This window comes from Falco peregrinus, chromosome 2 (genome assembly GCF_023634155.1).
Source record: "Falco peregrinus isolate bFalPer1 chromosome 2, bFalPer1.pri, whole genome shotgun sequence".
Taxonomy (NCBI): Eukaryota; Metazoa; Chordata; class Aves; order Falconiformes; family Falconidae; genus Falco; species Falco peregrinus.
Window position 1 is genome coordinate 77,614,615 of NC_073722.1, and position 26,480 is coordinate 77,641,094.

Sequence of the window (26,480 nt, forward strand, 5' to 3'; positions counted from 1 at the left end):
ACTGCATACTGGGGATGCTGGGGAGGATGCAGTCACTGTGACTGAGCAATTCTTGTAAAGGTGGCGCATCAGTGACATTGGCCCCTTTCCAGAATAAAGAGGTGGAGCTTTGAAAACTAGTCGTGTCGCAGGTGGAAAAGTGGACACTCAAGGGATGCACATAAATTACACTGACTCTGTACTACTAGGTAACAGCTTTATGGGCTTTATTTTGTGAAGAACATTTTCAATCAAAGATTAGTTGACATAATTGTAGGTCCTGGCAAATCATCTTTTTACTTTTTTGTTGTTGTTGTTCTTTGTTTGGAAGAAAAAAGAAAATAAAATTAACAAAGTTTTCTGGTTTTGCCAATGAAGCAGAAGAAGTATTTTAGGATCAGCTCGCTTTATTTACCAGAAGAAGCCGAAAGAGGAGTCCTTTGCCTTTTTCTTGCCACGGTTGACTACAGAACCTGGCCTTACCCTCAACTTCAGTGCCACAGCAGTTAAAAGTAGTATGGTGAGGATGGTGGTTATGCTTTTTCTGAACTGATGTATGCTTAGCTCATTTAATAACAAAGTGTGCGGTTAACATTTGGTGATGCTTACGTGTTCATACTGCTTGTAGGTCAATGTTTTGAAGTCTAATTTAAGACGCCAGTTTTGTATCCCTTTGGCTCTTTGAGTTCTCTAACTACCTAGTTGTAATACTTCAATACGGAAGAGGAGTAAAGCAGTGTAGTTTTAACTAACAATTGTTCAGAGTTGCTATCAGTGTACAAGTTTACATGCATGTGATAAAAATAATTGAACAAGAGACTGGGGATAGGGTGTACTGTCGTTAATGCTGCGTGTGGTTATGGAATGGCATTCCTCAGGCCGCTGCCTTACGTAGCAGAAGCAGGTAAAGCATTTGTGAGAGGCACAACGCTTGAGAGATCAGCAGAGCAATGTGTTTTCCAACCACCTCATGGTTGTTTCTTTCTCGTTTGTCAGATTTAGGTCACTACTAAACTAGCCTGGGCCAGATGTGCTTGTTGTGCATTACCTCAATATTCCTTTTGTGCCATTTAATTGTTAGTCATTATAGTAATGTGTATAACCTGCTTGCATTCAGACTTCTGTAAGGAAGGGTGGCCCTTCACTAACATCACCCTCTTCTGTGGAAGAGCATTGTTCATGTCTGCCTGTGTTAATCCAAATGAAAGGGTTGTTTGGGGCGCAGGGGAGATCTGTATTTTTGCACATGCAGTTCTTCATGCACTCTTAGCTGGTTTGGCCGATGATGACGTGGTGACGTGTCCTGCTGTTCCATGCAGTTTTGTGCACATATGATTATATTGCATTAAGACAGAAGCCAGATTCGATCCCTTGAAAACACAGAACATGTTACCAGTGCTGAATTATTTTACCTTCCAATTTTCAAGTGTGTTGTTTTTTTCTTTTCCCCTCCATTTAGGTAAAATACTTTGTACTAAGAAACCCTTCATCCTTCCCAGTTACGCTGCAGCTTCTGCCTCTTTCTTACTACCCTGATCCCCAAGCTTCACTGAATCTTCTCAACAAATGGTAATGAGTATAACTATTTCAGGGTACTGTTTTCCCATTTAGAAGATCTATTTGCCATGCCTTATGATTGTTGCTTATTGTTTGTTTTAATTATTCCAAGTGCAGCTTAGGTGGAGACAACATTCTGACCCGTTTTTGGAAGACATAATCACATTTAGAGCAGCTCCCTATATGATGCATGACTTTGTAATGCACCTGATCATTCTTAAAACCAAACTGAGCATGTTTTCAGCAAGTTTGTTTGCCGGCCAAAACCTAATTGGTCATCCTTTAAGATCTGAAGCTTAGTGCAAGCTTGTGCAAGCTGCCTGGGTGAGGGGAGCAACTTGCAGAATTGGGGGTGTGCATCTCCTGCAAGTCTGGTTGGGAAGTATTAGAGAGTCTGTAGACTAAACAGTGAGGAGGAAGGTAACTCAGCCTTCCCACTAGAGGAAGTTTTCTTAGTTTTTTCTTAGGTAAAAAACGTAGTTGAAGAAGAGGAAACAGGAGCCAGTAAGAAGAATTAAGGTCCAGAGCCAGGAACCCCAACTGTAAATGTTTAGGGCCAGCTAAGCAAATGTTTTTATGCTGTTTTGAACTTTCTGTTTTAGAACTCAGAAGATCTAATGAGAAATCTAGATAAGTTTGATGAACAGTATAAAGGGGTGTGGTGAGGTGGGTTGAAGTTCACCAAAGTAAGCCCTGGCTGTCACACTTTGAAAAATTGTGTAGTTGGTAGGGCTGGCTGTTTGGTTGAAGCCAGTGGAACTGCTCACGTGCTTAAGTGTAACATGCTGCTTGGGGGTTCAAATCCCAGTGTAATTGCTTCTTTAACCTCATCTCTTTACATATATATGTGTATGTGCATATATACACACACATTAATAACTACATCAGTTTGCATACTAAATATAACTTCCACATAACCTTTTTCTTGTGGTTTGAAATTACATTTTCTCTTCATCTGCACACTTTCCTTTCTGCAGATCTAGGTTTACCAGAAATCATGTCTGCTAACTGGCTCTTTTTTAAGCTAATGTCATAGAAAGTTGTGACAAGTGAATTTCCAAGTCAGTGGCTGGAGATCCATTAGTCCTCTATAATGTAAATTTTACCTATTGGTTTTCTTATATCTGTTTTTAATGCCTTAATGTCACATGCTTATAATTTGCTGTCAGGTAATAATCAGCTGCTGTAAATGAAGTTGATTTACAAAGTATGTGAAAGACAATAGGAATTTGTCCCATAAAAATCATGAGCAGCAAGAGGGATATTTGAGTAAATTAATGAGATTTGATGATGATTATTTATTAGAAGTTATGTGAGCAGAAGAAGATTTGGGGCTTTTGTGTTTGTGTGGCTTAGAAATTTTGTTTCTTTATTGTGATCTGCAGTTTATCGGCAGCTTTGCTGAGAGATCTAAAGTGCGCAGCCATTTGCCTGTTTTCCAAATGTGTAGAATCCACCTAAAATGATTGGTAGTGTATTCTGTTAAAATGCTGGCCTGCATTTCCACTGTATTTCACATCTGCTAAAATGCAGTTGTAAAAGCATTCTTTTTTTAAGAATAAATGCCAGCATGTTAAATATAGGTCGGTGTAGTTCTGACAGACTGATTTGAGATGCTTTTTTTTTGTTTGTTTTGGTTTTTTCAGGTTTGGCATAAATGTACAAGCTATTAATTTCACAACCACTGAATTCAAGCTCATGGATGAATGTTCTCCCAAGGTAAGTTGGCTAATTTCGATAGAAGTGGTCTGACACACTAGAAAAAGCTTTTTCTAGCTACACTACATCTGAGTTGTTCCCAAGTGTTATTTACAGCAATTTAATTGTGTTTTTGTGATTCTCTTGTTAGGCTTGTATCTTTGCAGTTATTGTTTTTTTTCCAGAGTTTGAGTGTTTTAAAAACAGCTATAATGAGGGAGTGTGTGCATGCCTGCATGCATGTGTGTACGTGTTGAAAAGGCCACCATTTACGTTCGGTGTTGGGACTTACAGTTAGCGAAATGACAGGCTTTTGAGTCAGTCGTGTCAGAACCTAGCTGATAGTCTTTTCAGCAGAGGAAAATACTGTCTGATAGTTCAAGGGAGGAGAAGTCTGGATTTCTGCACTTCACCTCAGTCTCATTGCAACTCCCAGATTCCTGTTGGAATGTTATGGTGCGCTCTGGTTCTGATTGCCTCATTTTTAACACGGGCGTTGATAACACTTGACTCTGTCACACCAGTGCTGAGCTGTGGTTAAACCCTGAGATGTTGTTTCAGTGATAAGAGAAATAGAGAAGATGCTGTATCAGGGATGTTGGCATATACTGACAACCAGAGTACTGTCCAGGGTACCCAGAGAATTTCTTCCTGGGTTTGGAGTTTGTGCAAAAGCCTGGAATTGACATATTTTCCTTGCTGTCTGGGCATGCTGCAGCCACATCTTTAATGTCCTATGTAGGTTACATTTTTCTGCATATAGGCTTTAAGACCTTAGTGAAAGATTAGTAGCTTATAAAAAGAAAAGACTGTTTGCTACAGTAATCAAAGCTGACCTTTCCTTTCTGGCAACAGTTATTAAAAGTTGTTCTAAAAGAGAGGAGACAGCAGTTCATAAATCCTAGCCTGTAGGCACATGCTGAAAAAGAGAAGGTAGTTCCACTAGTACATGGATAGGATGGGTGGAACTGAGTTACCACAGTCCCATACACCATACTCTTGACCAAATGGAAAAACAGTAGTAGATCTTTACATCAATGTGTGTAATATCTGTTTTTCATTAGAGACTAGAAGAGCTAGGGGGAACATGTATGGTTAGATAGGTATTCAGCATGTACGAGATGAATCTTGGCTTGTTAACCAAATCACTAGTTGTTAATATTTACATTTTTGAATTTGTCGTCATTTCCCTAGTCACTTTATATACATGTGTAATGAATTGTTAGGCTCACATTTGAGTGCATGCGTGTCTTTGTTTGTAGGGAGTGACAGGGTGAAGTTTGCAAATGCCATACATGGTTTGCTTTTAATAAATATTGACTGTTAAATGCAGGTTCTGAAACTTTTTTGTATATGTTCTTTTTTCTTAAAATAGACTAAGAATAAAAACCTTTTGGACTGGAAAAAATCAGAAAAGCCAGTAGTACTGCAGCCATAAGTTGAAAAACAACCAAGCAAGAGCCCATTTTGTAATGTTTATGGTGGTTTTGACTGCTGTAGGTGTCTGATCACCCCTAAAAGGAATAGAAAATAGAAAAAGTTCTGGAATAGAAAGTTTTGGGGATATTTTAATTTTTTTAAAAACAAAAGAAAAAGAACAAACAGCAGTATTGAAAAAATAAATCAAAAAATGTACAAGATTTACAGACTCAGTGAACTTCTGGTAGTTCTGGTCTTCAATTAATGTGGTAGCGAGTTCACTTTGGTTTGTTCCCAGTGGCTCAACATATTTGCCAACAGTCCCTTTCTCACTTAAATCAAGTTGCAGGTCTTACACTGAGGGTATAATGGTTGTCACATTTCCCTGTGTAATCAGTATAGTGTCAGTTCTCATTGCATTGTGAAGTGTTTCAGGATCCCTATAATATGAAAGAACTGTATGATTTCTTTTCCATCTGAGCAAGTAAGAGCTGTTTCAAAAAAAAAATAATGAAGTAATACATTCCTCATAATAAGTGCAGTAATATGAACTTTTGCTCAAATAAACTACCTTATCTGATGATCCATGTTGTCAAATTGAAATGCTTTAGTATGACATGTTAGTCAGCAGTTATTGCACCTTGCCAAAAATGTCTTATGTGGTGCTAAGTGAAGATGTAGTGCTTTCTTTGTTGAGATCTTCAAACACACATGTTTTCTGTGAGTAAGAAGTGCATTTTTGTTAACAGAATGCACATCAAGAGGATCTTATCAACAAGAAATGCAGTTCTGAGCTGCTTTGGTTAAGTTTACAGCCACTGGAAACCAGAAAAGTTGGTGTGATTTTTACACCAGTTGACTACAAAAGAGTAGCTTCCCTTATTTTAATCAGGTAAGCCAAGTTTCAGTTGTAAGTGAGAATCAAACAACGCAGGGTAAAAATGAATTTGCCAAATCTTGGAGCAAAGACAAATGGTCAAAATTTGAAAGTCTGAATCCTCCAGTTTAATAAAAATTGCTTAAATAATCTTTGTGCCTTATGTCTCAGTCATTAAAAAATAGCCTTTTTTTCTTAATAGGTGATGAGTGGGTTATAAAATGCATATGTACTGAGGCAATTTTGAGTTGAGCAGCACATTACGTGGCTTTGCTATTATCAACTTAACTCCATAATGATAGGATTTAAGTATTCAGTGAGTCTAATGTGCAACCACACATTGGTTATCCTGGGAGGAAAAGAGGAGTTTATGGAGGAAGCTATCATTTTTACTAGGTGGTACTGTTGTTATCCAGCGGCAGTGGTCACAAAGGTTGTTCCTTCACTGTCAGAAATTTACTACTGGTGACTGGTTCTGGAGTGATCCTGTTTGTATTTAGGGGAAACCTATCCAGGTGTGGCCGCTGATTCTGTTACTGAAACACTGTTGTCTTGGGTTGCTACGCAGATGGCGAAGCTGTGATTTTGCAAGCTTCATTTGTGTTATAGTGGCTGATTGCTTGATTCTTATATTATGGCAGAAACAACTTGACTGTTCTGGATGTGGTCAGTGTAGAAGGCTTTGGAGCCAAAGAATTGCTTAAAGTAGGGGGAAGATTACCTGGTGCAGGAGGATCTCTTCGATTCAAGGTGCCAGAAGCTACACTAATGGACTGCAGACGACGTGAGTAAGAAGAAACAGGTCTCTGATTTTGTAGCTGGCTGCGTTACTCCATAGTGGTACTGATATGGTACAGTAATGTTAGGTAAATGGAATGTTGAAATAGAAAACGGTGAAGAGCTTGGTCATGAGAGGTGTAGATTCTTTCTCAAAACACTGACTGAGGATAGTTACAAATTCTAGAAGTACGCTACTACAAAACACTCTGTATTAAAATGCTGGTCACTTCTGAATTTTTATTAGAATGAAAGTATAAATAGTGATTTATTTATAAACGTAAGAAAATAATTTTTCAGCACTCTAAAATATTTATTCTTTTTTTTTTCCCCCTTTTAAGAACTGAAGGACAGCAAGCAAATTCTATCCATTACGAAGAACTTCAAAGTAGAGAATATCGGGCCTCTTCCTATAACAATTTCATCAATGAAAATCAATGGTTACAGTTGCCAAGGATATGGATTTGAAGTGTTAGACTGTCAGCAATTTTTCCTGGCTCAGAACTCATCACGAGAGATCAGCATTGTGTAAGCACTGACAAATTTGCTGACAAGTTAATTTAAGTGGAAATTTTGAATAATTAATTTCAGTAACAGACACTCCAGTAGCACACCCATACACAAAATTTGGTGAGCTTTGAATACAGATTTCATAAGAATTTCTCCTTTTCAGTAAGGGTAACACTAACAAATTGATAATGCAATAATGTTTATTTAAAAGAATCCATTTTTTAAAAAGCAAGTAGCACACGTGCTTTTATCAGTGCATTATGAAGTAATAAATCAAAGCAAAAGAGTGGTCACAATAAAAGATTAAGAAATGCTTTGCCACTGGCTTTTTTTACTTATTTGATTGTGGTTCCCTAGCTTGTTCCAAGTAGCCTGGCCACAATCTAGTCATGTTTTCCTAACATTACACATAGTCTAGAATTGATTCTTTCTAAAATCCTGTCAAGTGAAATTCATGAGTTAAACATCAGTATAGTTAATATTACTGTATTACAGTAACTCTAGTTTCATATACAGCGTGTCACCTCTACCGCCTGGAAAGGCAAGTCATACCTTCTAGCAGTACCCATGGCAGTCAAACAGAACAATGAGATGGTCAAGGCAGTAACTGGAAGAAGAGACAAATCTGATGTTTCCTTCTGCTTTCCCTATCTTCCCCGCCTTGTTCTAGACTTAACTGTAGTACCTGGCCCGTTTCCAAAGTAATGCTGCCTGTACATTAGACAGCTGTGCTTTTGGTAAAGAGTGTTTTGGTTAACGAACCATTTGGTTCGTGAGTTGATTGCATGCACATGCGCAGTAATGAGAGTATTCTGAAGAGTCACAATAAAATCACGTGTTTTACTGCTTGAAAATGACCTCAAAAGTCTTAATCTTTGCTAGCTGTTGATGCCATCTGCATAGTCTAAGCAGACAGTGGTCACTTGTTTCATTGTCTTTTTTTCATGTTATCAAATCAAAAGTTATTTTGTATTTTTTGGTATCAGTGTGACTTCAGAAAATGAAATTCAGCCCTACAGTGGAAAAATAACACCTGTTCTATCTGCTTTTCCTGACAGATTCACTCCTGACTTTACATCTTCTTGGGTAATCCGCGAACTTACGCTGGTGACTGCTGCTGACCTGGAGTTCCATTTCACGCTCAATGTGACTCTTCCTCACCATCTGTTACCGCTGTGTGCAGATGTGGTGCCAGGACCCAGCTGGGAAGAGTCTTTCTGGAGGCTCACAGTCCTCTTTGTAAGGTAATGTCAGGGCCCCTGCATCAGTTTGAAAGGGACCTGCCAGTGAAAGGTCAGCAAGCACTTTTGGCTTGTGTTAGATTTTTAGTGGTGACAGGCCTAAATCTCTACTGCACGTGTCTCCCAAGAGTCTGCCAGCTGACGGTGACATCTTAGGTGTGATGCATTAGCTGGTGATGGAGTTGTCAAGCATTTCTTGTTGCTCCTCCTGATAAACTTCAGTGTTAAGGCGGCAAAGAAAAAGGGCTAGGATACCCCCACAGGAATACCCACTGGATGTTCCCCTTGCTGGAAGACTTGCTCCCTCACTGTAGAGGTCCACATGTAACATATTAATATCTGAACATCATGAATAGAATTGAGCAGACGGGTCGATTAAACATTCTGGAAAATTAACATAAATCTTACAAAGTTTGTGACAACCAAGTCAAGACCTGCTTTCTTCTGCTTCTTTCGCTTGTTAAAAAATATTCATGTTTATTATTAGCTTTTGCTTGGCACACTGCTGAATAGGCTACCTCAGAAAGATTATTTGGCTTGTGTTGGCTGACTCATTGCTCGCACATGATGAACTTATTTTAAGAGGTTGGTACCTTTTTACAACAATGAAGGGTTCTGATCCTATGCATACTGGTTTTTTTTCTTCCTTTATTAACCTTCCACACTGTGTAGTGTGAATTGAATGTTTTGTGTTTGTCACAGATGATATCCAGTCTTTTCATCCCACCAGCCCTGAACTCCTGCAGTCAGTACTAACAGGCAGTGACTGTGAATGTCATGGTGATACATACATGTGCCGATGCATATACCTAGCTGAGATCCTGATGCACACTGCTTCTGCTTGCATTGGTGTTTTGACACTGAAAACAGAGCACAAATGAAGCAACAGTAATGACGGGGTGACGTGGTTGTAGATGCAACAGAAGGAGGCTGCAAGGATCTGAAAAATCAGGATCTTCTCATTCTGTTTTATGCTGCATAATTGAGGCAGTGGTTTGATGAATTACAAAGATTTTTGTTCTGATCGATTTACATGCAATGTAGTTAATACACCAGAGAGGATATTTTGCAGCTTCCGTTTCGGTTCAGAAGTACAGTGGCATTTGTAGCCCATTTTATGCCAGCATTTTCCCTAGGAAAAGAAAGAGATCGTATTAAATAAATATAATGACATAACTGTTATGAATTAAGATACTCAGAAGACTAATAGGTATCATACTATGATATATTGCCATTGTGTTGTAGTGAGACTTGGTTCTAACGGATCTTCAGATCAGGTATTAGCTGGTTTAGAATGATATTTTTCTTCGTTAGATTTTTTTCTTGGCAGAGCTCATGCCTGAATGATTTTATGGAGAGAATAACTAGCAAGGGCTGTAAGGAAAAAATGAAAAAGAGCGTTACAACTGTTATTTTACACTGTAGTTTTTCTCAATTAGTAAATTCTCACTTAGAATGTATTAAAAAAATACTTGAAAAGTGCATCTTGTTAGAAGCTTTTTCAGCTCTTTCACTGAATGTTCCTGGGAATTGTAGACACCAGTATCTGTTGTTTTCTTTGGCAGTTTGTCCCTGCTTGGAGTGATTCTGATAGCCTTCCAGCAAGCCCAGTATATTCTAGCAGAGTTCATGAAATCAAGACAGAGGCCAAATCCTAGTTCTTCACCGCAGCAGAACAGCAACTCTGTTGACGTAATCAGCTCTGATTCCTACAAGTAAAAATACTTTTTTCTTCTTTAAATTGCCTTTTTTCGTACCCTATTTATTGTGGAGTGATGCTTTCTGTCTGTTTGTATTTTGATATTGCTGTGGGCTGTTTTAGAGGAGATTGTGTTCCAAGCAACCTCCTTCAGAGAGCTTTCAGTGTTGTGGTGTATATTGATCTTCATAAAGGAGAAATGGAAGAACTCAAGGGTTTATTCATCTTGTGTATTGTCAGTCGTACGTAGGTTAAAAATTATGTGATGGAAGTAAAGGATACATCATGTGTGGCAGCCATGGAAAGAATGGAAAATAAATTAATGGTCCTTGAATCTGACCCTCTTGGATGGTCAGTTAGGCACTTACTCAGTGAAGCATATAAGTGTGTTTGAAGTCTGAGCACGTGCGTACCATAGCTGGTACGAAAAATTGAAGACCTAATGCAGTTCCTCAGCTTGTGAATAGCCCCCCCCCTTTTCTTGCAGAAATATCCCATAAACCAATTCATGATAGCTTCATAGATAAAACCAAATCACAAATGATTTATTTTTTTCTACAGGGGAAGCTGCAAAACATTTATGGATTCCTATAGTTCCTCAGATAAAGGCAAAGGGAAGGGCTTCCTGTCTGTAGGCACTTCTTCCAGTAGAAGTCAGAATGCAGCGAAGAGAAGTCCTGCGACCTACAGCCATTCTCAGAAGAAACACAAATGTTCAGTTTACTACAGTAAGCAGAAACCAAACACAGCAGCTGGCAGTGCCATTGCAGCTCCTGATGAAAAGCAGAATCAGATTGCGGAGAACCATATCTCAGCACCAAAAGAGGACATTTGCACTGATGATGTCAGTGAGAACTGGGTAACTCTTAAATATGCAAATGGCATAAATGTTAACAAGAATTTAACTCTTCCAGAAGACTTTCTGGATAAAGAAGAAAGTGCACTGAAAAATACAGTTCTCATTAAAAATACTTCTTCAGAGTGTGATCTGAAGGAAGATCTTCAAACATGTATGTTTCCTAAGGAAACTAACCTTAAAACTTCAGAAAATCTAGTTGAGCTCAAAGAACAGGAGTTCTGTCCTGTGAAGATGTCCAAGAAACTACCTGAAAGTCACTTGTCCAGAAATTCACCTCAGCAACAGCCAGAACTGCAAGAAATTTCTAGGAAAAACAGTGGTAATTTTTTTTCCCAGTTTCCATCAGTTGAAATTATTGGGTGAAATCTTCTGTTGAGTTCACAGTGATCAGGATTTTGTCTTTTGTTGGGACAAGGAGATGTGTTGTTTCTCATGTGTTCACTATGATTTATCAGTTTACATTCCGAAGGAAACAGCTTGCATTAAAAGTTGTTTCATAAATCATAAATTTGCCTTGGTTTACAGATTTCAAGCTTGTGCTGTAGCATTTAAAAGGTTAAAATAATTGTTGTAATAGATATGCTTATAAACCACAAAATACCCTTCTCCAAATATTCAGAAATGTCCCAGTCTGCAATTTTTAGGTCCACTGAAAATCTGATGCCTGATTTTTAGTCGCCACATTCAGTACTGGATATTCAGAACTCATCATAAAACCACCTAAAATAACAAAAGCTGACATCAGAATATCATGAAGTTATATTTTGTAGGAATCTGCAGATCAACATTTCTCTTAGTAACTGCATAGCTGTGTTTTTTATGATTTTTTTTTTTTTTTAATTGCGGAACTAAGCTGCCTGGTCAGTCTTGCCTCTTAGGTTCACAACTCAAGTTTTAAAAGCAGCCCAGGAGCACCCGGGGGAGATCAAGAGCAGGGCAGGAGAATGTGTCCTCTGGAAGCTTGACTTTAGTTAGGCACTTGGCAAGTAGTTGAATGCTGAAGACTGGCATTTGCTGCAGCTGTGGCAGAGTTTTAGTGAGTGAGCCATCACAGAGGGATTTCAGGCCCTGCTGCTGTGTGTAGTTGTTACCCTGGGCCTGTCGCTTCCCGCTGTGTTGTTGTCTGTGAGATAGAGCAGGTGACAAGTGTGCCGTCTCAGGTGAAAGTGGGTTAATTTCACTTATACTTCAAAAGTACTTTGATATTCTTCGTGTGCTCCTAAACTGCAGTGTTTGTTCTTTGCTTTGAATTAGGAAATCAGATGAGGGGCGGGAGGGAGGAAAGGAAATAATTATGTCTTAATTGTATTTGCGTGCACAGGAAGGTTAACTTTGAGTACAGGCGGTGGAAATCATGGTTATACGTAAGCCAGCTGGGAGATACTAGACTTAACTTTCACTGACAAAACTTCCACCTTGAAAGAACGTTTCCAGAGTAGTAACAGTTACTTACATTCATTAGTAAAGCACTACAGTTAATCTGCCATGTTGTCAATTAGCAGTTGTGGTTTTTTGCACTGGCAGGGACGTGAGTATTCCTGTGTTTCAAGAAGTTGGGTAGGGTAAATGAAGTCTAAAAAAGTACCGTGTTGCTGTGTTTGTATCTTGATTATAGTTACAGACTTGGTTTTGTGTAAATGGGGAGTCTTCAAGACCTTGGGTGCTCACACGTTTGTATGCTGCAGAGCAGCGGAGTGTGTTGTAGAGCTGTGGTAGCCTCCCTTGCCTGGTGTTTCATGCACGTGGGCTCCTTCTGCAGTCATCAAGACTGCCTGCTTCAGAGGGGAGAGGGTGGCTGACTCAGAGCTAGGATATTGTAGTTGGTTGGTAGATAGGAAACACAAGGATAATTTTTCTTGCTCATAAGCCTCTCAAGAAAATGAACTTTTAATGTGGAATCCATCCTAAAGAAACAATGACTTCCATTTGTGTTCATAGTGAATGCAGAGGGCACTTCAGAGACATAAAGCACCAAATAAAATCAGTCCTTACTTCAATCTACCCATTGTTGAAAAGTCTCCTCCCCACCCAGCTTGCAGGGTTTTTTCTGTTTGTTTTTTAGCCCCATGTTCTCTGGCTTCAGATGCTACCTTCCAGACCCATGGCTGGGACCCACGTAGCTCAAATTTAGATGAGATGAGCAGGAGGACTTGGGTAATTTATGGATGTGCTAGGAGTGATGTGCCCATGAGCATGAATCAATATAGAGCTGTTTTTTGCAACTACTCTAAGAATTTTTATACAGCATTAGCTTTTGATTTTGAAATTTTCTGCATCGTCAGCCTAAAGGTAATTTTCCTAGTGATTTGAAAAGGAACACAAGTCTGTTTTTAAAGAAAAGGAAGATACTGTGGTTACGATTGGGAGCCCGTTCTCTTCCCAAGCCAACTGATACTACTGTTTAATTGTAGGGAATAGCCAGCAAGTGCCTCTCAGGACTGAAACAGAAAACTGTGAGACTTTAAAAAAGCAGATCAACATAAAGCCTTCCACAGAGAAAAAGATTAATAAAGGACCTAAGGAAGAGACTCCATGCTGCGCAAAAGAGGAGATTGCTTCTGAGGTTTGTATTGTGATCTTTCTACTTTTAAAATTTTAAATGATCTTTTTGTTGTTTATTTTTATATGTATACGCATACAGGTATGTGTGTGTGTAGGGACTGCTACGTAGAGTCACAGATCTGAAACACTGTAAGTCAGATGAATGAGGAAGTATGCAGACGTGCTGTCCCACAACTGTTGCATTGTAATGCTGCTTTGTAGAATGATGAACAGTTTGGATAAAAATTAAAACAGCCCTCGTATTGTGATATTAGCCATATCACAACTAGAGATAGTCTTCGTTATTGTCAGAACAGGCAGAAACATACTGGAATCTAATGCCATCTGTCAGCCACAGTGATGACGTGGGAACGTACTTCGGAGGGCCGGTGTCCTAGATGGGCATATTGGCCTTCGTTTGCGGATCTCCAAATACAGTACAGGACTTTGCTGTGTTCTCAAATTTTCTGATGCAGACAGAAGCCCCTTCACAAGATTGTGAAGCTGCTGAGAAGGATCGTTCTTTACGCCTGGTTTCTGAGCATGATAAACACAGCAGACTGTACCTTTGTTGCAGGCAGTGTAAAACACTTAAAAACCTTCATCACAGAATTAGTAAACCCAAGAATCTGCATTGTGTTTGTGTCCTGTCTACTGGATAGGTATCCCATGGCAAAAAGATGTAAAGAGGAATTGCTTACCGTGCTTGAGGAGTATATATCAGAAAAGACAGGGTCTAGTCTTGTTTTAGGAGCTGTTAGAAACTTCTTTCCATGTGTGGCTGATGGTGCTCAGTTTGTTTCTTGAATTTTTAAAAATTACTATTATTTGTTAGTTAATTTACCCCATAATTTCCTCAGTTGTAATTCAAATGAATGCCTTCCCCACCCACACCCACCCACCCCCCAGCTGCTGAGGAAAGGGAGGATTTATTGCTGCTGAACTTGCTCACAAACTGATCATAAATCTGGCAGATGTTTTTTGTTTTTAGCACATTGGGAATTTTATTGACTGCTTTCCTTTTTCTCCCCCTATTTTTTTTATTTCCCTGGAAGTCAGAGCTAGATACTGTGAGGGGGAAAATGCTGACACTGGGAATTCAAAAATTTCTCTCTCATCATCTCTTGGTGGCTTGAAGGACAATCTTGGAAAGGCTGGTCAAATTGATGGTGCTGGGAAGAGGATGTGCTGTGGAAAGGCACTAAATCATGATGTAATTATGCATTTGGGTCAAGCCGTTCTGTCCAGAGAAATTTAGCTAGAAAAATCCAGTGGAGTTCATTTACTGAGTTAACTTCATTTTATAATGTATGTATTGTCTCAGCTCATATTTTTACATTTAGCAAGAAGATGCGTATAGGAAGAAGAAACCTCAGGAGAAGAAGGAAGGAAATTTACCAAATATGAATTGGAACAGAAATAGAACATCTAGAAAAAATAAGAAGAAGAATGTTAATATATCTACAAGGTATGTATTGCCTCACCAAATCATGAAGAAATCCAGCGTTGCTGTAATGTTTCTGCAGGTTTTTACATAGTACTTTAGGCAGGATTGCTTTATCTATTTAAATAAACACACTTTAATCCTGGACTGAGCCTTTATTTTTAAGAATGTGCAGTACTAAGTATCACCAGCAAAAAAAATTAGAAAAATTTACCATTTGTAAATCTGTGTGTATATAGGCACGCCCCATTCTGCATAGCAGTGGTTGCTGTCTGTTACAGAGTGGAATTTGCTGTCTCTGAAGTTTGGGTGGTTAGCTTCCTTTCTATTGTGTGTTGTGTGAATAAAATCCAGTTGTGTATTCTCTTCAGTAAAAAAAAAGGGAAACAAAATCGTTGAAATCATTCCACCTTCAAGAGAATCATCTGCTATATCGAGTCACTGAGGGAGTGTTATCTTCTAGTAGTTTTGGAAGCGGAAGAGAAATATGTAGAAAAGGGACAGCAGCTTGCATTTTTGTTGTAACAATTAAAAAAAAAGAGAGCAGCACTAGGCTCAAAAGAATATTGCGATCACCCTGGGAAGTTACTTCCCCTCCCCTGACACCAAGGTTTGTTTAAATGCATTTCTAAAGTCAGCTGTAAACTACGCTTCATTATTTTTTTATGTATTTTAAAGCTAAGTTCCTCAGATTATTGCTAAAAAATACCAGTTATAAACTGCTACTAGAATAGAAACACTTGGGAGGAGAAAATCCTCCTCCTTCCCCTCCCCCAGCTCTTTGAATTAAGGTCATGATCCTACAAAGCCTTCACAGGCTTAATTTTTATTGCAAGTGGTCCTATTGAGGTCAGTGGACTTAACAAGGAGATTGTAAATCTGAAGGGGCTGTTATAACTCATTATAAACAAATTACTATTCATTGTGTGCAAAGTCAGCACGTGTAAATCTTTGTAGGATGCGCATCTTTGTAGGTAGGGACAATAAAAATAATTGAAGTGAAATACTGAAATTTGGTGTCTGTTCCTTGAACTGATTCAGCAGTTGCTGCTTTCGGAGTTAAGATGTAACCATTCCCTTCCTGTAGAAACTTGACAGCTGGATTTTATTAATTTTCCCACAGTACTTTGTGATTATGATACTGGATCCAGATATTTCCGTTTTACTAGCATAAAGTTAAGATGAGTTCAGGTGTTGGTTTTATTCTAGTTATAATTATGCCAGTGAAACAGACACAGGGCAGTTTTTCCTGTGGATCCAGATACTCGTGCAGCGCTGGACTGTGCTTATCACTGTAACATCTGATTGCCTTCTGCAAATACATTCGAGAATAGAGTTAAAACACACATGGTGGTGGTGGTTTTGCTTCTCCCCCTGAGAAGTAGTAGTCTGTGAGGTGGGATATTGCATTTTGGGAAAGGTTTTTTAGGTTTCTGTAAAGTTGGGGAGTAAGACTTCTAAACCTATTCCTTGCCCCATGTCCTGCCTCGATAGCCCTGTGGGTTGGAGTGTTTAATGCCTGAAAACGAAAAGTGCAGCTGAAATGTAAAATGCAAACATGTTTCTTTGGGTGTGGTTGTATTAGGGTCCCCGAGCAGAGTGAGCTGAAGCATATGTGCAGTGAATTTGAAAGGCCGGATCTGAGAGCGAATATTGGAATAAGAGCCTGGTGTCCTCAGGGTAACGGGGAAAATTGTAAAGCAGACCAAAAAGCCGGGAGCTTGTCTATACAGGGAGAAACAGGTACGCAATCTTAATTGTCTTAAATGGGAAGAAATGTAACGTGGGGTTTGTGGCAGTAGAGCTGTATTCCTTCCTTGAGAGACTTGTGCTTCTCTCCCTTTCAAAGCCTGCCGTGAAGCCAGCAGGACTGGCACAGTGCAGTGCCTGAAACAGTAATACCTGCACGCTTCTGAAGGGCTCTGCATCCTTTCTCTGTGGGGTTGGTTGGTGGTGCAAATCAGAAGGTGAATCAGTCTGAAGCCATAATCCATCAGTCCTGGGTGAAGGATGCCAGTCTGCTTGTATGTTCAGATCAAAGCCAGTGCTAACTGAGGCAGCTGTATTTTAAAGGCCACTTTAAGAACAGGCAGGTCCTTTTTAAAAACCACTAGCTTAGGTACCTCCTTCCTGCCTTTCTGTCAGGATTTTAATCAGCTATTTTCCCCAGCTTTTGGGAAGAGGAGGGCTAAAGAAGGTATCAGTGTTTATACGATTGTCCTTTGCATCCCTGGTGAGATCATAAGAAAGGAGTCTATCACTTATGAATTAATTACTTGCAATATTTGTCATTGCTTTTAGCTTGCATGTTCCTACAGCCAGGATACATGTCCTGCTTCAAATATTAATTATGTATTTCAAAGAACAGTTTGAGCTTCCTATTTCAAACTATCGCCTCTAACTGCACTGTATCCTCACTTGCATTCATTGTGGTGGGGATGATGTGTAGGTCATAAGCTCCTCGTGATAGGGGCTGGTGCATTTCTCTTGTGGCTATCAGTAAATTTAGAGTATCCACGTAAATTCGTGTTTCAGATGACTTTTCACTGAATCTTCAGCTGAAAGACTTTCTTAAATGTTTTGTTGGTTTTGGTGTGTTTTTGGCTTTTTTGCAACTTCTTTAGAAAGCTTTTATCAACGGTCCAAAAAGAAGTGTTTGGAGAAGTTTTGTTCCGATTCAAGCTCAGATTGTGGAAGTTCATCAGGAAGCGTTCGTGCCAGTCGTGGGAGCTGGGGTAGCTGGAGCAGTACCAGCAGTTCAGACGGAGATAAAAAGCCCATGATTACTGCCAGGCATTTTCTTCCATCCAGTAAGTTCTACAAATCCCACTTCTGCACAATAGTGGGCGGTTTTTCAGCCTTTCTTCTGAATGATAAAGCCCATAGCATGGGGCACCTCTCAGAAACACGAGGAGATTTAAAGAACTTGACACTTGAGAAAAAAGCCCCACAAGCTTTATCGAGATGCAGATGAGTTGTCAGGCTACAGAGAAAGTGTTAGGCTCCTCGCTGAGGAAGCTGCACAGTTAGTTTTCATGGAAAGATGGAAGAACTGTGAGTCGCTAGTCAAAGCAATTTCTGCCTTTGAATTTATGCTACATCACATTATTCTCTTGAAAACGTTATAGCCGTTTAAGAAATCCACAAATGAGGAATGTGTGAAAGCAGTCCAGATGTGAGGATGCTGGGATTGGGTAGCTGTATTTGAAGCATAAGCAGTCAGGAGACCCGAGCCACTTGACTGGGGTGAGAAATGGGAACTGTGGTTCATTACTGCAGTTTTTGAATTCCTGAATATCTTCGGAATAGTTGAAGGCCTGAACGCTGTCACTGCCATCACTATCCAGACTGTGGTAGCACTAGAAGTAAAATCTAAAGAAAGTGCTAAAGTGACACAAGTAAACCCAGCTTAGAGTACCTGAAATAAGCTGTTCTGAATAATTTAAAAATAAGCATGTACTTAATATGTACTTATGTATAAAAGATAGTATGTGATGTATCTGAACCTGCAACCTAATAGATAAATTGTGTGTACATGATTATTCTGTTCTTCTAAGTTGTCAGGCCTCTTAAAAAAAAAAAAAAAAAAGTCAGTCAGTCATTTCAAATTCAAAATTAATTTGGTAGTAACAAAGAACCTCTTCATTAAGAGTGTGGTAATCACTTATAAGTCATAAAATACATTTAAGACCATGTGGATGCAGATAGCACACTTGCAAATCAGTGCAAGTAATGATACTTCAGTCAGAGAGAACTTGATGAACACCATTGATGATTCTATTTGTCTGTATGTATATTCTGTGCATACTTTTTTCAGGATCTTTGATTTTCAGTCATTCTTTTCTTTAGGAGAGAATATTTCACAAAATGATTTTCCATCTGAAACTCCTATCACTTTAAATCTGTCTCATAACATCTGCAATACCAGGTAAAAAATTAGAATCTACTCCTGTAAGACATTAAAGAAACACCACCAACTTGAAATCTTGTCTCAGTTTGATAAATTATACCTACCTGTTGTCTTGTCATTTTTTGTGATCATTGAATTGTACTTACTAGTTGGAAGAAGAATGATTTTCTTCAGTCCATGAAAAGATACATGAAAAATGGATTATGCTGGAGAAGTATGATAAATGCTTCCAAATGTAAAATATAACTGGGGGGGGAAAGGAAATTGGTTTTCCCCTCTCATTTCTTCTAGATCTTAGCAACTTACTACATTTCCATTACCACTTAGTTATATTAAAGTAATAATGGTTTTAAAAAAAGGTGGGAGTGAGACTTTCAAGTTGATGCTATTCTTTTAATGGGAATAATGTTCTAGGATATACAGCATGAAAATTGATTCCCCCCCTCCCCCACATTCCTTTCTGTCTCTTTACTGTAGTAGCATCTACAATTTTTATTACTGTGAATCCTCATTTCACTTCTCATTCATGACTCTGTTTTCACTAGCAGAAATAATTTAATCCTTTTCTTCTGGGATTCCGGTGGTTGAAAATGTTCCCTTTCCATTCATTTCGACTAGTTTCTTTGATGGGTTTTGATAAATATGAAATTGATGTTCACGTATGCCTAGGTGTCTTCAGAGACATAAAAGTAAACTTGCCTGGAAGTTGTTTGGAACATTGAAATGTTAGGAGAGACACTACTCATCTTCATGAACTGTAGCTTGTTTTCTAGTTTTAGAGAAGAGCTGTTGAATTAATTTGCAATAGGTTGATATTTGGATAATGAAAGTGGGGCAATTAAGATGTGTCAATTTTATTCATTTTGCATGTGTAATAAGTAGCTGGCTTTTAATTGGGAAAAAACTTGAAAAAATTGCACAGTGGTAATTCAAAATCAGAAAAATCGGGAAAGTGGGAAAGTGATAGCAGTCAATGATGTTCATTAGAATATTTTTACACCTCTGTGTATTTCCTTTTAATTTACTTCGGATTCTGAAACGTAAGTGTGTCTAGACTTAAGAAATGAAATTTTGTTTTCATTCAGCAGAGACATGAGGAGCTTCCCCCAATACCCTGAAACCTTGTGTCCCAATTTCACTGACATAGCTACTGATCCTGACAAAAATAAAGGTAAGTTACTTTATTAACAGCTGGAGCTGGTTTTTGCACACTTTGTCAAGTAGTTCCAGTGACGTTGCTAATAACGCTTGTATACACCAACTTGATAGACATGTTGTTAGAACTTGAGTTACCTCTAAACAAGTTAAGAGGAAGGTTAGGAAACAAAGGCTTATAACCTTGAGATTTTTTGCTGCGTCTTCTCTGTGTGGAGACAATATTTAGCTTTCAACTCATGGTTTAGGTATTCTTTGTTTTTTCTTGCTTTGCACAGATCTATGTCTAAAAGTAATGCGGTTGGGAGATCAAGAGCACTGGCTGCTGTGTTAAAATGAAGCTTGGCATGAAATCAAATACGACCATTTTTCTCTCTAAATTACCATAGTCAGGACTTGCTCTCTTTGAAAGCAGTAATGAATGAGGTTGGGTTGGGCTGTTAAAACTCTCTTGAGTTTTCATTGTTTGGATCTCAAAGGGAAGTAATATTAGCATGTTGAGTGGGATTCATAAAAGCATCAGGTGGAGTTTGAAAGCTGGTCAGGACACACGGTTCTTCAGGCAGCAGAGCTGCCTGCCTGTGACTGTCCCTTCTGCTGTAGGTTTTAACCTGTGTCTGGTAGGATACAAATGCTGATTGAACTTCTGCAGTAGCGATATTCATAATAACTATCATATGAGATAACAAAACAGAGCCAACTTTGCAACAATTGTCTCATGGAAACCGCTAATTTGGATTTTTTTTCCTTTCTCCAGCTGCCTGTTCTCACAGGGTTGATAGGAACAAAGTATCTGTGGGCAGTCAGGGTACTCTGTAGAGAGCAGCACAATGAGTATCTGCCCTAGGGGCTAAGTACAGCCGTGTTGAGTTCACGTATTGTTTGGTCATGAATGGCTCTAGTGTATTAAAAACCCAACCCTGTTCCCGCTGCATTTGTGTGGTTGGACTTCAGAGACTGGGGCAAGGGGGAGGCTGGTGGGGATCACATCCCTGCCATCTGTCCTGCCGTGAGGAAGGGTGCCGCCTTGGTGCTGACGGCTGATAACTTAAGGACTCTCTCCAGGCATTTCTTGCCCTGTTTTATTGAATTTCAGCTTCTCGGTTCAAGTCTTTTTATATGTATTTTTTTAACAAATAAAAATCTTGGTTTGTTTAACGATGAGCATCTTCACAAAAGCATAGTTTGGTTAGTAACTCTGTATTTTTTTTATCTAGCATACAGTCCTTACTGTGGATCTGGGAATAAAGTGTCATTGTGGTACTCGGAGTTTGTGGAGCCTCCTTCCTGTAGTTCTGCATTTCATTCCCTTTTCCCTTTTTAGGTCTTTACCCAACAGGAGACTTGTGGCCTGCTCAGCCAGTCTGCCTGACAAACAGTTTAAACTACAACCTTGAGAATAATATACCGTGCATGATCCAAGAAACCCCCTCTGTCCACAATAGGCAAGTTACATTTTATATAAACAGTATGGATAATGGTTTTTTTAAGTTCCTGTGACGGCAGAGGACTGTGCTTGAGCTTGCCTTATAATATTTGTAAGACAGATGATAGTTAAAGTGAAATCTTGCTGTCACTTTAGTCTTAGTTCTAGTTGTTTATGCTCTTCCATTAGTACCTCGTGATTAATTTTGCTAAGACACATTCACTGGTGTTCCAGCTCATAAATAGATATTCCAGAACTTCTTTCAAATTTAATTAAGTACTTCTTGGAAAGCTTTTAATTTTTTGCACTTCTTTTGCATGGCCAGGTGGAGAGGGCCTGGCTATTAGGTGCATTGCCCTTTTGCTAAATACATAACACACCCCATGATATACAGAAGCTATGCGGTGTGTTCTCGTGTTAATGGCATAAACAGGCATTGTTAAATAAGGACAAATAGTCCAACTTGAACGTGGTGTAAGGGCACAAGCCAGTCTAACTGCTTCAGGCTCTGTGTAGAATTGGATTGTGGTAATGAACTTTAGTGGCTCTGTACACTGCAGGTTTTACTAATGAAAGATGCACCGCAAACTGGTGAGAGGAAATATTCTGCCACCACATAGCAGTGACATACAGCTAGTTCTTCAGGTCATACCCTGTCATCTGAAATGACAGAGTGGTAACGCACAAACCCCCAGTAATGGTCTTGTGATCCCAACCAGCCTGCTAACCTCAGTTCCAGCTGTCACATCAACAGACTGCGGCCCTAATGATTGGGAGCAATGGTCGGCGATCTGTCAGACTCTTAAGTCAGATGAAATATATGGTGATTTGTGGCAGATTCTGTATTATGCTGCTTGGCTTTCATATGCCCGACTCAATTTGGACTTTGAATGCAAAAATACATCTAATTAATTATTCACATGTAGTAGTGACAACTTATAGTAGCTTCTTGCATGAATAGTAAAAGTAAATTAGCACAGATTCACATGAAATCCTTTTATATGCCTACCTTGTTTGGACTGGGTCCAGACCTGGACCTCTTCAAGCTTTCTGCATAGTAGGGTTTTTTTTATTCGTGACATCTTCAAGAACGACTTTTGAATGGTCGCCTTGAAATTCTGAAATTATTTTACTTAAAAGAAGTGTAATCCTTACAGAGTAATGTGTAGTTTGGAAAACATATTGCTTAACAGGACTTAAACATGTGTGGTAGGGAAAGTAGAAATCTTTGTTTTAATTCCTATTCTCTCTCCATTTTAATTCCTGTTCTCAGGCATTTGAATGAACGCGTTACATGTTCTTCTATTTCAAATCACATGATTTCACTTTATACCTACTATTTCCATGTTTATGGGAAAGAAGTACAATTATTTTCTTATTACAGAGCAAAAAGTTGAACCCAGTTAGGTGTTGCAGGATGCTGGTAGCTGTCATTACAAGTTGTTCATCCTCCCAGAGGAAAAAGGGATAAGTGAGAAAACCGCTGTGATTGCGTAGTGGCACAGAGTAGATATGGGCAGAATTGGCAAGCGGAATGTGAAAAGCCTCATCATCAGTTGCAGACATTTTGCATCCAATAGCTGAACATTAAATAAGTATTTCCAAATAATTTCCAGAAGTTCTGCAAATTGTTTCTAACAGCAGATTTTTCTTTTTCTTGGGACAGCTTCATTGACTGGAATGCGGCCTGTGACAGCCAGTTTTCCAACATGTATTGTCCACTAGAGATGAACGAATATGGTGCTTTCCCAGAAGGTAAGATGAAATAAAGCTTATGAATTATCACTGAGCATGGGGTTTTTTTCCCCTCACCTTTTGTAGAGCAAAAGGCTGAGTTTGTCTATAAACATCTGGGCATTCATTGCTTAAGCGGACTTTACGGTTTCCAGCTGACTGGGTGCTCTGTAGTAATAAATGATGTCTGCATGTGGTGGATGAGAAGACTGGTCTTCATATGGAGTTGTTAAGCCTGAAAAGCCAGTATACAGGATTCCAAGAGGGAATAGAGAGAGAGACTCGTGAATGCAGCATTACACAAATCTTTTTGCACAATTTTCTTTGTTTCCCCTCTGGCACGCTTCTGCCTTCCAGTGTGTGAAACAGAAGGCCCCTTCTGACCGATTACCTTTCCAGGCTAGAGTTTCTTGGCTTGGGAAGCACACTGGCAGCAACCTAGAATTCTTTAGCATTACCTAAGCAATAATTAAAGGTCAGGCTACAGTATCACAGGCAGCACAGTGATCCCTTGGGTGCTTAGAGCTGAGGCATGTTGGCAGTGAAGCCTGGGTAGGCTCTGCCATGCACGTTCTGTGGCTAATAAAGACTCTGTTCTCCGGTAGGGAGATTACCAACTCTTTATCCCGTCCTCCTGATAGCAATTTGTTGGTGGGTTCCTAACACGGAGTGGTAGTCCCATTAACAGGAATTGTTAACGCTTCACTGCTGTGCTGCCTGTAGTCACTGAAGGCTTTAGGTCAGTTCCAGCCTGGCTCGCTCCAACAAGATTCAGTGTTCCTTCACAGAAATGTTAGTAGCGTTTATTTTGCAAAAGCCTTATTTTGTCTTCGCGCTTTTATAAACTGCAGAAAACATGAACTACCCCAGTGGCTTCCCAGGTACCGCAGCAGTGCAGAATACAGCCTTTATTGACCAGAACTGTCCCTCCACCTGGAACGCGCCTCCCAACATGCCACCTGCCTGGGAGCCTGCCAACTACGTCAACTCCACAGTGAGTATTGTCACGGCGAGGCACTGCCTTCGTGTGCCTCTTCAAAGCCTTCCCAGCGCATTCCTGTCTGTTCCCTACCTGTTGCTCACACGTACTTCACAAACCCTTCAAGCAGCCTACTGTATGTGTTTGACGCTGGCGTTGGTAGCCTGGCTTTTTCCCAGCTGTTGGTCAAGGCTGTTACTGGACCTTGTCTGTAAAATTCTAAGACAGATCCTTTTGCCTGAAAATTGACTGAAATAATCTTACATATGGAAAAACATTTCGGACTTATGTAGTCTACTGAGACTTTTTCCTATCAAAATCAGCCTTTCCAGATGAGCGTAAAACACAGAAAGTGCTGACAGCAAAACCCAGAGAGATTTGGAAATTGTAGAGCTGAATGGACAGCTGCTCTCAGTGACTTTGACAGGGGTTTTTTTGCTAGGAAATCCAAGTGATTTAAGCGGGATTTGTGCAGATTTCTGAACGCTGACTTTGACCTGCTGCACTCCAGACTAGCCATGTTTATGTCATCCCATAGTTCAATGGAGTGACTTCAGTTCAAGGTGGTCTTTAATTGTAACCACCTTCTCCTCTAAATATATTTCAAAGTCTTCTATTTTAGAATTCTATTTTTTTATTTACAGTCAGTTTACTTTGAATAAAACTAACCAAATAGAGCAAGAAATGTTTCCAACTGCAAAAGTGAAAATTCTGCTGTGTTAAGAAGTGGCAAAACTGGTAGAAGACTTGTTTCCTAAAATAAACGTGGCTTTCTTTCATATTTTATTCAGGAATGCCAGGAAACACAGAAGGTAGAGATTGGAAAATACGTTAGATAATTCAGCTCATTTCCCTGGCGAGCTTTTCCCCACAATACATTTCAGTGTTTCATTCAGTTTTAAAAGTCCCAAGACTTCCATGACCTTCTCTGAGAGACTTCCTCGCAGACTAACACATCTTGCCCTCCAGGAGGTTCTTTATAAGCTTTCGAAATTTTCTAACTAAATTCCCTAGCTCCCAATTATAGTCTCTTTTCCATACTGAATATCCCTCTCTGCTCTCGGCGTGCGTAGTCTTTCAATACTGACACATACTTCAGCCTTTTTCTTGTCATTTCTTGGGCGTCCTTCTCTTTTAGTTTTAATTCTCAAAACATTGCATGGTGCTTTTAGTGTATCTTCCATTTCTCCCTTATTTTTCTTAACAGCCTGACCAGAACTGAATGTTGTATTCCTGTTGCAGTAATGTCAGTGCCATGCAGGGAGGGACTCATATGGCTTCATTTAGTGACGTGCCTTTACACACACGCACACACTAATGCTGCTGTAAGATTTTCTGCAACCATATTGCTTTGTAAACTTGTGCGTAGTTTTCCACGTGTGCATCTCCTAAGTTCTCTGCAGAAATGCTGTTTCCTCCCATTTAGTGCTGCATTTCTATGTTTTCTTTGGTCGGTGGTCCATTTTGCAGTTTCCTATGATGATTTTATCTTGCCCTACAGCCCTACCTCTCAAGCACCCGAAGCTTGTCTCCAATGTCTGGACTTTTTGGTTCCATCTGGGCACCTCAGAGTGATGTTTATGAAAGCTGCTGCCCCGTCAGTGCCACAGCCCAGCACTCAACCCACGTGGAGAACCAGGCAGTTATGTGTAAGCAGGAATACTATCCGAGGTTTAACCCCTTCCGTGCCTACATGAACTTGGACATATGGACTACAGCAGCCAATCGAAATGCAAATTTCCCACTTTCGAGGGACTCGGGTTACTGTGGAAACGTGTGAAAGGAATTTGATTTTAAAATGTGAATAAAGATGCTTGCAATTTTGATTACTAGAGTAAGCTGGTTGTTGAATAGATTACAATATTGGTGGATATTTTGGCACTTTTATATTGAAAATAAATTTTTTTTACTTAAGTCTGAGCATTCAGTGCATTTTAAAAAGCAAAGCATATTCAGGACACTGTTATTGTGAACTGAAGGCTATAAATTTAAAACTCAATTTTTTTCAAGAATAAGGACAGTATTAGGTTCTTAAATACATCCATGAACCTGTACTGCACATGTTTCTTCTGAAGTTGACATTTTGCGGTATAAACTGGGAATGGTTTAGCATTTGTAGGTGCAAACTTACACCCGTAAGCAATCGCATCTGTGTGAAACAGTAACGCTGTGGACCTACATGTTGGTGCAGATCACAGATTTTCAAAGTGGTGCCACTTCTACTGCTGACAGTTATTTGTGGGTGTAAACTTCTGGCAGTAGAAAAAAGGCTGAATTGTGGCTTGTTTATCTGGCTTCAGAATGCAAACTGTCACATGGATGATGTTATGTGCAGTGTGGGTGAGTGGGCATTTTCTTGCTTTTCTTGCGAGTGACTCCTGACATTTTGTGTTTATATTTTTAGCCTTCATGTTGCAATAGCATTTTCAGTGTAGTTAATTGTCCTTGTTTAAAATGCCAAAGCTTGGAGACTGGAACAAGTATTTCTTTGAGAGCAGAGCTCACAGCACTCTCCAAAGCAAAACAGGATTGCATTAGCTCATGTTATAACACTGAATCTTGGTAGTGGGAAAGGTAACGAGGGAAGCGCTGCCACCCGTGTCAGGGCTGAATCTATCATGCACGTTGTCCCTGCGTGCTGTGCCTGTAGAGCCTTTTCTTCTGGCATAGCAGAG

General features: G+C 39.5%; 1 protein-coding gene across 4 annotated transcripts in view; it reads left to right on the forward strand.

Annotated features, from left to right (window-relative positions):
* The window catches only part of TMEM131L (transmembrane 131 like), an 82,965-nt gene extending 57,246 nt beyond the window's left edge, over positions 1-25,719 (forward strand). For 2 of the 4 annotated variants that reach the window (XM_055795375.1, XM_027779913.2), the window contains 19 exons: positions 358-499; positions 1,439-1,548; positions 3,183-3,255; positions 5,403-5,545; positions 6,172-6,314; positions 6,649-6,835; positions 7,876-8,061; positions 9,624-9,773; positions 10,319-10,935; positions 13,028-13,179; positions 14,501-14,625; positions 16,187-16,344; positions 17,226-17,411; positions 18,451-18,529; positions 19,597-19,682; positions 20,991-21,111; positions 22,759-22,847; positions 23,678-23,820; positions 25,307-25,719. In XM_055795375.1, coding sequence (XP_055651350.1) covers positions 358-499; positions 1,439-1,548; positions 3,183-3,255; positions 5,403-5,545; positions 6,172-6,314; positions 6,649-6,835; positions 7,876-8,061; positions 9,624-9,773; positions 10,319-10,935; positions 13,028-13,179; positions 14,501-14,625; positions 16,187-16,344; positions 17,226-17,411; positions 18,451-18,529; positions 19,597-19,682; positions 20,991-21,111; positions 22,759-22,847; positions 23,678-23,820; positions 25,307-25,585 — 3,169 coding nt within the window. In that variant the 3' untranslated portion in view covers positions 25,586-25,719. The remainder of the gene's footprint in view (positions 1-357; positions 500-1,438; positions 1,549-3,182; positions 3,256-5,402; positions 5,546-6,171; positions 6,315-6,648; positions 6,836-7,875; positions 8,062-9,623; positions 9,774-10,318; positions 10,936-13,027; positions 13,180-14,500; positions 14,626-16,186; positions 16,345-17,225; positions 17,412-18,450; positions 18,530-19,596; positions 19,683-20,990; positions 21,112-22,758; positions 22,848-23,677; positions 23,821-25,306) is intronic. The other 2 variants (XM_055795377.1, XM_055795376.1) reach the window with 2 other exon arrangements.
* Positions 25,720-26,480: the final 761 nt, after the last annotated feature.